The sequence below is a fragment of the Gekko japonicus genome, unplaced genomic scaffold (genome assembly GCF_001447785.1).
Source record: "Gekko japonicus isolate JY-2015 unplaced genomic scaffold, Gekko_japonicus_V1.1 scaffold414, whole genome shotgun sequence".
NCBI classification, from domain to species: Eukaryota; Metazoa; Chordata; class Lepidosauria; order Squamata; family Gekkonidae; genus Gekko; species Gekko japonicus.
This window is the reverse complement of record NW_015162491.1, coordinates 928,362-939,461: the sequence shown is the minus strand read 5'-3', so window position 1 is coordinate 939,461 and position 11,100 is coordinate 928,362. Positions and strand designations below refer to the sequence as shown.

The 11,100-nt window shown below is 43.2% G+C and overlaps 1 protein-coding gene across 1 annotated transcript in view; it reads left to right on the top strand.

Moving 5' to 3' along the window:
* Positions 1-7,910, top strand: part of RGS9 (regulator of G-protein signaling 9) — an 87,778-nt gene extending 79,868 nt beyond the window's left edge. The window contains exon 19 of the mRNA XM_015406006.1: positions 7,769-7,910. Coding sequence (XP_015261492.1) covers positions 7,769-7,910 — 142 coding nt within the window. The remainder of the gene's footprint in view (positions 1-7,768) is intronic.
* Positions 7,911-11,100: the final 3,190 nt, after the last annotated feature.

The following is an 11,100-nucleotide window of genomic DNA, read 5'->3' as shown; positions in this document are numbered from 1 at the left end:
GGCAGCCAGTGCAGCGCTTTCAGCCCAGGCTGAATGTGCTCCCACTTGGGGAGACCCATCAACAGCCTGGCTGCCGCATTCTGCACTAGCTGCAGCTTCCGGATCTGCGACAAAGGCAGCCCCATGTAGAGAGCATTATAGTAGTCTAGCCTTGGGGTGACCGTCACATGGATCACTGTAGCCAGGTCACTGCGGTTGAGGAAAGGAACCAGCTGCCGAACCTGCCTAAGATAGTAAAATGCAGATCTGGCAGTGGCTGCCACCTGGGCCTCCATAGTTAAGGAGGGATCCAGGAGCACTCCCAAACTCCCGAACTCCAATGCTGGCACCATCGGCGCCCCATCGAAGGTCGGGAGAGGGATTCCCAACCCCAAACCGCGTCGACGCAGGCACAAGACCCCCGTCTTTGCTGGGTTTAGTTTCAGCCGGCTCAGCTTGAGCCACCCAGCCACGGCCTGTAGCGCCCGGTTCAGATCTTCTGGGTCGGAGCCCAACCGGCCACCCAACATCAGATAGAGCTGGGTGTCATCTGCATATTGATGACAACCCAGCCCATAACTCCTGGCAATCTGGGCGAGAGGGCACATGTAGATGTTAAACAACATCGGGGAAAGCACCGCCCCATGACTGCTGTTCCCCTATCACCACCCTCTGTCCCCGACCTTGGAGAAAAGAGACAAGCCATTGAAGAGCGAGCCCCTGTATCCCCATATTGGTGAGACGGTGGGTCAGCAACTGGTGTTCGACCGTGTCAAATGCGGCCGACAGATCTAACAACAACAGTGCCACCACACCGCCTCGATCCAGATCAGTTCCTCTGGAGAAAATGGTGGACTCTGTGTCATTATACCCTGCTGAGGTCGCCACAGCACATTGAGTGTTATTAATAAGATTGGGGGATTATAAATATTAAATGACAATACGCATAAAATATGGGATCATAACCTGTGTATACGGGAGTTAGAATTCCCAGAGCCTGTGAATAGACACAGAGACTGTGTTGCTAAATGTTCTTCAAGAATAGAAACAACAATAAAACATTCACACACACAATACAGAACTAGGAATACAGAGTTGAAAGGATAGTGACGTTTGCATGAGCAGGAATATTGTTGGAGGGTAATACTTTACTTTTCCAATGAGACGCTTGGATCACGCAGCAAAAAATAAAAACATGCTAAGGGGGAAGAGAGCATGAGTTGACCAGCAACTCATGTGGACTGATTCCAAACCAGCCAAGAATGGAACCATAGGGTGCAAACTCAGGGAGAGCTCAGCTTATGTAGCTAAAATGTGACCTGAGGCAAAGGCTCATGTGGTCACCTGGTCCCCAGGAAGTACTAGAAAAAACTTAAACTCTGGCTGGGGCATAAAGGGATTAATAGTTGGGCAACTGAAAATTAAGGGTCGGCAGGGAATGATGCCTCTGGGGGAAAGGGGTGAGACAAAGGAGAGAATGAAGAGAACCAATCACATTGCAGGGCCAGTGCTTCAGATTAACTATCAGATACTTGACAGTGGTGTTGTCTGGATGGGTAACAGGAAGGCTGGATCGCTGCTGTTGTCTGTAGTTGGGCACATCCTTTTGTTTGAGGTTGGCTCAGGAGGGAAGGTCAAAGAAGACGGGGACGGCAAAGGATGAGATGGTTAGACAGTGTCATAGATGCAACGAACATGAAATTGAGCAAACTTCAGAGGACGGTGGAAGACAGGAAGGCCTGGCGTGATCTGGTCCATGGGGTCGCAAAGAGTCGGACTCGACTGTGCAACTGAACAACAACAGGAGGGAGAGGAATGTGTGATTTTCCAGGTGAAGTTAACACATAAGGGGGGGTGCTGCGTGATGGAGGTGAGGTTCCCCCATAGCTTCTGTTCAGGAACATCTGACCTTTACCAGAGCATGGCTTCTTTTCTGATCTGCTGCTGTCTCTGTGTGCATGGAGGTCAGGGCTGCTAGTCTGCATCCCGGTGCTTGGGGTGGATGCAGAGGTGCAGGGGCAGAAGGCTTCTGTATCCCCAGGTCCACATCTGGCTTGGCATGCTTCTTAGGCACGAGGCTCCTTTTGGCCAAAGTGTACATTCCATAGTCCAGCACAGGGCACTTCTCTTGGGAACACAGTTCTGTCCATTGCCTTGGCACACACTTGTCACAGTCCAGCAAAGCAGTCATATTACAGAGTCTTTAATAATGCCATCTGAAGTGGCTGCATTGCAACAGTTTGGTCTCAGAAACTCCCTGAGTAACACATACACAATAAAGCAAAATAGAGCTAAACTAAAGAAAAGAAACTAAAGTAACACATACACAATAAAGCAAAATAGAGCTAAACTACAGAAAAGGAACTAAAGAAAAAGTTTTAAAAACAAGGCATATAGTTCAGCAGCAGTAAAAATGCACAGAAGAACAAGAAAGCTAACCAGCTACCGCTTACTGGAGTCCTAACACAGTGCAATTGGTTCTAGAAGTGAGCATTATACAAATATCATCTTGGCAGCACTGAGGCATGGAATTGAAAGGGAAAAGCAAAAGAGAAAAGACAGCACTTATCCTCACTAACTACTTTTATAGAAAACTGCAGGCCATAGCTTCCTGACCTCCTCAACCAACCACTGGACAGTGTCCATGGAATCTTCCAGGTGAGAGCAAATTCCTTCCTCACATAATACCAAATCCACAGAGGAACTGAATGAGCCCAATTAACAAATGGCTTCGAGTATCTGCTAGTGTCCAGATGGGTTCAAATATTTGGAAGTGTGAGAGGTGACCAACACCTGCAGTAAATCAAAGAACAGTGTAGAACAATGGAGTTAATGTAGGGAACTGTGTAACTTCAGCTGGAACATACTAGAAGATTCCTGCAAGATGGTCTCTGTCTTGGCTTCAGTCTTGAAAACTAACTAATTCTCAGACAAGGCACCTGTTGTCATGTAGCAGGAAAAAATTCAGAAGGTGCCTCTTTCCCCATGAATGCATCACCATATTGTGAAAACTTATTTCTTTAATCTTTGAAATATTTGGAGGATGAGGGAGATACTGGGGGACTGAGGGGGGAGTTGTACCTATTGTTAAGAAAGGGAAAAGAGATGATCCAGAACATTGTTGGACAGTTAGTTTGATATTGATTCCAGGAAAGATTTTAGAAAAGGTTTGTAAGAGGTCTGTTTGTGAACATCACAGTGTGATTGTTAAATCTCAGCATGGCTTTCTTAGGAATAAGTCATGTCAGACCAGAATGATCTCTTTTGGGGGCTTTTCCACATTTTTTTTAAAATGTCAGTTCTGGCCCCATACTGCTTGGGTTTATCCCATGATTTCCACATGCCTTTAGTTTTAGCTTCTTTTAATGTTTTTACTTTTTTTTCTTTTTTCTTTTGAGACCACTTTTGTCCTGATCTTTTTCTGGAAGCTGATTTGAGTCAGCTTTTTCCTTGTGTGTAATGTTTCTGTCAGTTTTCAACCCACCTCCAGCCCACTTTTCAATTATTGGACTGTTATTATCATCAAGCTACTGCCTTTCTTCCCCCTGCCCTAAAGACAAGTGGTTTCATCCCTGTTTTTAAAAAGACACTAAAATTCCCAGCTTTCATTTTTAAAAAGTAAATCTCTAGCCCTTACAGAAATATGTATGTTCCCTTAAATCTTCATGAAGGAATGAGGTAGAACATTACTTTTTTTTAAAAAAAAAGAAAGCTGGGAATTCAGGGAACCTGCTTAACCTATCATTACAATGCTACATCAATATATCAATATTTTAGTGCATTTTTTTAAAAATGCAGCCAATATCCAGGGTCAGGGGCAAACCTGCTGTGATGGGCCCAGAACATCCAGCTTGGGAAACGTCACTCCAAATGGCGAGCGAGATGGCAAAACACAGTGTTACCCAGGGCGAGAAAGTGGGGCCTCACACATAATATCAACATATCAACGTAAACATATGCCAAAAAAAGGAGTGTTGTGACACCTCTGATGATGACAGCACACTGCCTTGAAACCCCTCCTTAATTAAAGCTTGTGTGGAAATAAACTGACTCCACAAGCGTGAAAATGCAGCGGGAGGGCAGACATACGGTAGATCAGTGCTCAAACCAAACCAATGCTTGTGGATCAATTACCAACAAAACCAGGAGTAGGTCACATGTGTGGAAAAGCCCTTTGATGGAATTACTAGTCTGGTGGATCAGGGGATTGCTGGGGATGTGGTCTATTTGGATTTTATTAAAGTTTTGACATGGTACCCCATGATGCTCTTGTTGGAAAGTTGGTGAGATATGGACTAGGCCCCATTGCTGTTAGGTGGATTAAGACCTGGTTGGTAGATTATACCCAAAGAGTGATACTTCATGGTTTCCCATCAACCTGGAGGGAGGTGACAAGTCAGTGCCTCAGAGTTTTGGGCCCAGTGATGTTTAAAATGACTTAGATGAGGGAATTCAGAATGTGCTCACCAACAGCTGTTAAAGGTCTGGGTGCCTTGTCCCTTATTGAATATGGCAATGCTATGGAAAAAAATACCTAGACCTGGATGGCCCAGGCTAGCATGACCTCATTAGATCTCAGAAGATAAGCAGGGTCAGCTCTGCTAGTCTCTTGCCTTGAAAACTGTACAAGGTCGCCATTAGTCAGCTGCAGCTTGGTGGCACTTATCACAAGGTACAAAATCAAAACAACAGATGCTGAAACACCCTACCACAAACATATATCTAAACCAGATTTATATATATGATCATATTTGATAAGAATAATATGTTCAAATACAATTATGTTTGTCATGGCTGCAATAATAATATATATTGTAGCTTAAAGGGAATTTCATAATCATCTCATATGAAGAAACACATTCTATATTGATCTACAGTGTTTTTGTAAACAGAGGAAAAATCCTTTTTGAAATGACTAACTTCGTCAAAGAACTGTGAGGTTAGGAATTGGAAGCTGTTCACAGTTCTTTGACGACGTTAGTCATTTCAAAAAGGATTTTTCCTCTGTTTTTTTTAGTTTTTGCAGACTCAAGAGGACAGCTTTCCTAAACCAGTCTAAGGATGAACAATTTCAGAGATCCCAGATATGTGGACATTTTTCTCCAGACTAATTCATGAACAAGCTAAATTGGGGGGGGGGAGTTATTCTGCTAATTGATGTCAATGTCCTTGAAACAGAAAGATTACTGGGTTCCTGTTATACTAGATGGATGGATGGATGGATGGATGGAATTATTACAGCGCTCATGCCACATAATTGCAACAGAACTCCTATATTTTGCATTATTCTTTTAAAGTGTGATCACACACATAAATGCTACAGAAGAGTCATTATAATGCATGATGATGGGGGAACAATGCGGGGGGGGGGAGACTGGCATTGCCTAACTGAAGAACACTAGCTGCACAATCATCATTTCAATGAGTGGCTTTTGGTATTTTCTGTTTGCTGCCTGGCGGGGCATGAAAGGCTGCCAGTGAGGGACCAGGAACTAGAGCTCCAGATATGCCTTTTGGATCTTAAACAGCAGCTGTGGTGGTGGTGGTGGTGGGGAATGGAGTAGGGCTATGGTGCAGGGCTACTATGGTCCCTGTCTCCCCACACATTAGTTCCCTGAAAAAATGGCCTCCCAGCCAGGCTGCTTTTAGTCGTATCTATATTATGCTTGCCCTGACCCGGATGGTCCAGGTTAGCCCAATCTCATCAGAACACGGAAGCTATGCATATATCACCCCTGGTTAGTACTTGAGTGGGAAACCACCAGGGAAGTGCAGGGTTGCTACCCAGAGGGTGCGATCATACGTACCAAAAGCGGCTGCAACGGTGCGATTCCCCCGCGGAGTAAAGGGGCACGATCAGACAGAAACATCTGTCCAGCGTCCCGGAGTCATTGGCAGGGCGTCTTGTTGTGCTGCAGGAGCGTGGAAAAAAGCCACCGGGGAAAGGCTACTATTATCTGGTACTGCGGGGCGAGCGGGCGGAAGTCTGATTGCACAAATGCGCATAATTTTGGCCCGGGGAAAACAGCCTTGCTTCCCGCCCGCATTTTCTCGCTCGTGTGACCGCAGCCAGAAGTAGGCAATGGCAAATCACCTCTGGATGTCTCTTGCCTTCAAAACCCTACAAAGCCACCATAAGTCAGTTGTGACTTGATGGTACTTTCCACCACCAATAGTAAGCATGTCAGAGTAGGACTGGGGAGACCTGGGTTCTAACTCCCCTCTCTCAGCCTAATGTACCTCACAGGAATGCTTTTGGGGTCAAATGGGGGGAAGGAACGACATTTGTGCCCTCAGATCCTTGGAGGGAAGTCAGGATTAAAATGTCATGCATATAAGTAAAAGACTTCAAGTGGGGAAATGGTGTCGGTAGAAGAGTTAATGTCCCCCCTCACTCACATTGCAGACCCAGTCTATACCAGCCCCTCCTCCTGTGCTGGATTTTATAATTAAAAGACATGCTGGGAATTCCAGTGATGGAATTCCATCATCATATGCTGTTTGTCCCCGAGTAGCTGGGTTTTGCAATATTAAGCAGGCACTGAAGGCTTTTCAGGACACCAAAGAAGGGTTCCCGAAAGGGAATATAACAACATGTATGTATTATTTGCTTAACCATGAAGAAAGGAAATGATGTGCAGGGTAGAATATTACAGTGGCTACTACAGATCTGGGAGTCCCTGCTTTGAATTTTACCACTGGGCAAAGGAAACAGAAAGATAACATACAAAGAAGCACATCAGTCTTGGGTCTGGTGGTAATTTCCACTGATAGAAGGGGTTCCAATCAGTGGAACAGCCTGAGATGCCCCTGAATTTCTGGTCCTGTGGGACAGAGGATCTCCCCACAGAGGATCCCCCCCCCCACAAAGGTCTATAGTGGAAGATGAGAATCAGCAGAGATCATCCCCCTTCCATGGGATCTACTGTTAGATCTAACCTAAGGAGTGGAAGAAGGAATGGATGACAACAGCTTGCTTCCTCTTTGTCATAGCCACAATTATGTGTGCTCCATAACCTCCTTGCCCAAACCCTCTGCCTGACCTTGTTCCACTCAGGCCCCTCAGTGCTCCATGCACATTTGCTGCTTTTGTTGATTTACAGAAGTGCTGAGTCTCGATATTGATGAAGCACCTGAGGATATACAGTTTGTTTATGCTAAAGTCACCAATACCTGAATCCCAAATGTATTTTGTGCATTTTTATGCTGGCCTTCTTCCGAGGAATTCAGGGTGGAATACCTGGTTCTCCCTTCCCTATTTTGTCGTAACAACCTTGTAAAGTAGATGAGACTGGGCTGGCCCAAGGTCATTTAGCAAGTGTGATGACTCAGTGGGGATTTGAATTTAGTTCTCTCAGCCTGCTAGTCTGGCTCTTCAAAGCCACATTGACACCAGGAGGACTTTCAACTATGTATTTATATGTTTTATTTGTTTTTTGAATACTTTATATACATTTATATTTTAAATGCATTTCAGTGTTTGAAGTGTGCTCCTATTTTAATGTTCACTGCCTTGGGAACCCTGAATTGGGTGGAAAGATGTCATAGAAATCTTTTAAATAAAATAAATAATACCTATAGGATCAAAATGCAAGCCATTGCCCTTCAAGTTGGCCCAGAAAAAAATTAACTGTAGGAGTTGGGAGCTAATAGATTGGTGTACTGAAGATGACTACATTTCAATGGCTTCCCAACAGCAAGGCCAAACTCTACCTTGTCTACTCTTTGTAGTCTTAGAAAGCATTCTGGAAGATACCTCCATGAGTGATGTTTTCTTTTTGCACCCCAGCTTCTTCCGGATAAAAGTAGACATCCCTTTGGAGAGCAAAATCTACCCCATAGACTCTGAGGAAGAAGAGGAGAACAGCCACTGGGCTTCCAAGGAGTCAGCAAAAGAAGTTATTTGCCCGTGGGAGAACCAGACACAATAAGGAAAAGCAGGTTAACAAGAAGCCTTGTAGGCTGTTTGGATGTGACCTTCATAAAAATGGCTAAATTCTTCCTGGCTTTGAACTCGCCTACTGTTGAATTGATGAACCATAATGTATAAATGTATCAAACAATATGTTACACTAAAAAAAATCACAATCATAAGATAAATTATTATGGTTCACAATTTTTTTTAATTTAATTTAAAAAAATTGTGAACCCTATTGTGAATCATACAGCATCAAACCATGTAGCTTATACATAATGAATTCAAATATACATTTTATTTCAAACTCTATTACAAAGTGTCTCTTGGCTTGTTTCCCTCTTGCTGTTGGCATCAGTCCTATCTTTTACTTCTTGGTAACTCTTTACTACATACCAGTATATCCTAAGAAATTCCTACTTTGGTAGCTTTTGGGAACTGCTGTATTTGTATAGATTATACTTATATCCTGCTTTTCTTTCAGGGAGATTTCCATGTGTCTCCTAGTGGTCTCCTGTCCAAGCAGTTAAATACTGTAGCATCATGCACTTTCTGTTGAGCCACAGGCCTTGTACCTAACATTTATCTAGCTTGAAATTTTGCAGTGGAAAGATATTTTAATGCAATGACTTATGGTTCCAGATGACAAGGAAAGTACATTTTGATAAATAGCGTTTAGCTTCTAGTGAAATTGCAGTTAAAACTTCTGGACAGTCCTATGTCTGGATAATTGTAAGGCTGATGAAATGTGTTGGTAGGAGAGTATGTAATTCACATTAGCTACCTTGTATATTAATCCATCCTAACAAAGCCAAAGATTTGTGTGTGTGTGGCTAATGACAGTCCAGTCCTGAGAATGATTAGTAATATTAATCATTCCTCAGGCCATGGCCACTGAACCCAAGGACTAGCTAATGGTTCTGTACGGTTGATAGCATTTCCAAGGCTGCTGTGAATGTGGACATCACCTGTATAACCAGCAGAGTCACTCCTGGGCCTGTTGCATAACTAAGTACTAATTGCTCCTGGGCCTGTTGCATAACTAAGTACTATTACCCCCAAAGTCAGTCTGGCTCTGTCCAGCGGCTGTATCACTGTGGAAAAACTCCCTAAAGGTTGCTTCACCCATGACAGAAGGTAAGGCTTAGCTACTGTACAAAGTTCAGCCACTACAATTTGTACAATTCTTTGGTGGAGTCATGTCACAGTGATCTAAAGCCAATTTAACATGTAATGCAGATCGGACCTGTATTCTTATGAAATATGAAGATGGTATGTATGAACTGATTCATCCCAAACTCTTAATCACAAAGTTTTCTCACTGACACAAAACAGATCTTCATTTAATTGATCCTTGTCACCTTATGTAAACCAGCACAGGTAGTTTTACACACGATGTTAATATATTTGTTTCCATCGTCTTCGAAAATATTTTGAGTTCTATAAAATACAACAGATTTTCTCCTAGATTGGTGATTTCTTTCTTATTAGAAGCAGTTCCTTCGTCTGTTTTAACAGGTCATCAATAAAAACTAATTTTAATGACTCTCGGTGTGATCCAGTCAATAACTGTGTCTTGTTTTTCTCTCCACTATAGCTGTTCCCTATCAGGGATGATGGCATGAGTGGGCAGCAGGGCTGCAGGGTGAGTGCCTGCTTTACAAAGGGCTCCCCTTAATATTATACAACACTTGGCATCAGCCATTGAAAGGGAATTACCAGATGTCCAAGCCAGCTTCCAACAAGGTTGTATTCTTTCACCTTTCCTATTCAACCTGTATGCCAAAACAAATATGAGGAAGTTAGAGCTGGAAGAGTAAAAAATTGGGGTAAAGATTGGAGAAAGGAATATCAATAATCTTCAATATGCTGATGACACAACCCTCCTCTCGGAAACTAAAATAGTCCTGGAATACCTGATCAAGAAAATCAAAGAGGAAAGTGAGAATTTGGCTTCTTCCTAAACATCAAAAAGACCAAGTCTGTGACCACCGAGAAGAAGAGAAACATCAAAATAACAACTGAGAATGAAGAGATTGAATGTGTGGAAGAATTCACGTTCTTAGGATCACAGTTCAACCAAAATGGCAAACGCAGTCCAGAAATAAAATGTCAAATCATGCTGGGTTGCACAGCAATGATTAGTATGAATCAGATATGGAAGAGCAAGATATGGAAGAGCAAGGCCTAGCAACCAAATGCAGATTAGTCTGTGCTATTGTGTTCCCCATAGCAACCTATGGCTGCGAAAGTTGGACCCTGAAAAAGCAAGACAGGAGGAAAACTCATTTGAGTTGTGCTGGAGAAGGTTCCTGCGCATTCCTTGGACAACAAAGGTGACAAACCAGCAAGTATTGGAGTGAATGTCATTGGAAGGAAAAATCATAAAACTGTAACTGGCTTATTTCAGCCATGTCATGCGGAAGAACTCACTAGAAAAAGCAATTATGTTTGGATTGGTTAGTGGCAAAAGGAAACCAGGCCACCAAAGAACATGGTGGCTAAACACCATAAAAGTCAATACCAGCTTGAGCATAGAATGACTCAAAGAAACAGTACAAGATCGGAAAACGTGGAGAGAGCAGACCCATAGAATCGCCAAGAGTCGGACATTACTGAATGGCTAACAACAACAACAACAACACCACCAGAAAATATCACCCTCAAAGTGTAAAAATGCTGAAGGCTATTACCTAACCCTCCACCCAGTTTGTACATGATACTAGCAAAATGGCTTGAAGAATGATGCAAGCTAAGCCTGTCTGAGTCTGATCAGTACTTGTGTGGGAGACTGCCTTGAGTTTCATGGAATAGAGATAAAAATAATAAAGAGGTAAGTTCCTTCTACCCTGAGGATCTTATGGTCTAAATCTTGACAGAGAGGAGAGCTGTAAATTGTGGTAGAGAAGGTCACGGAGGAGTGACCAGTCACTTTCCAACAGTTAAAAATAGCTCTCCACACGTCCTCCAGTGCTGCTGTAACTATTTTCTTATCATTCCCTTTAAAGCTACTGCAGGAGTTCAAAAAAGAACTATACAAGATTATAAAGGAATTACCACTGCACATTCGGAAACTAATCCTTTAGACACACCACCAGAACCTCGATCAGGTACCTTATATCTTCTACCCAAAATACACAAACCAGACAACCCAGGACACCCCATTGTCTCAGGCATAGGCACTATCACCATGGGGGCATCTGGAT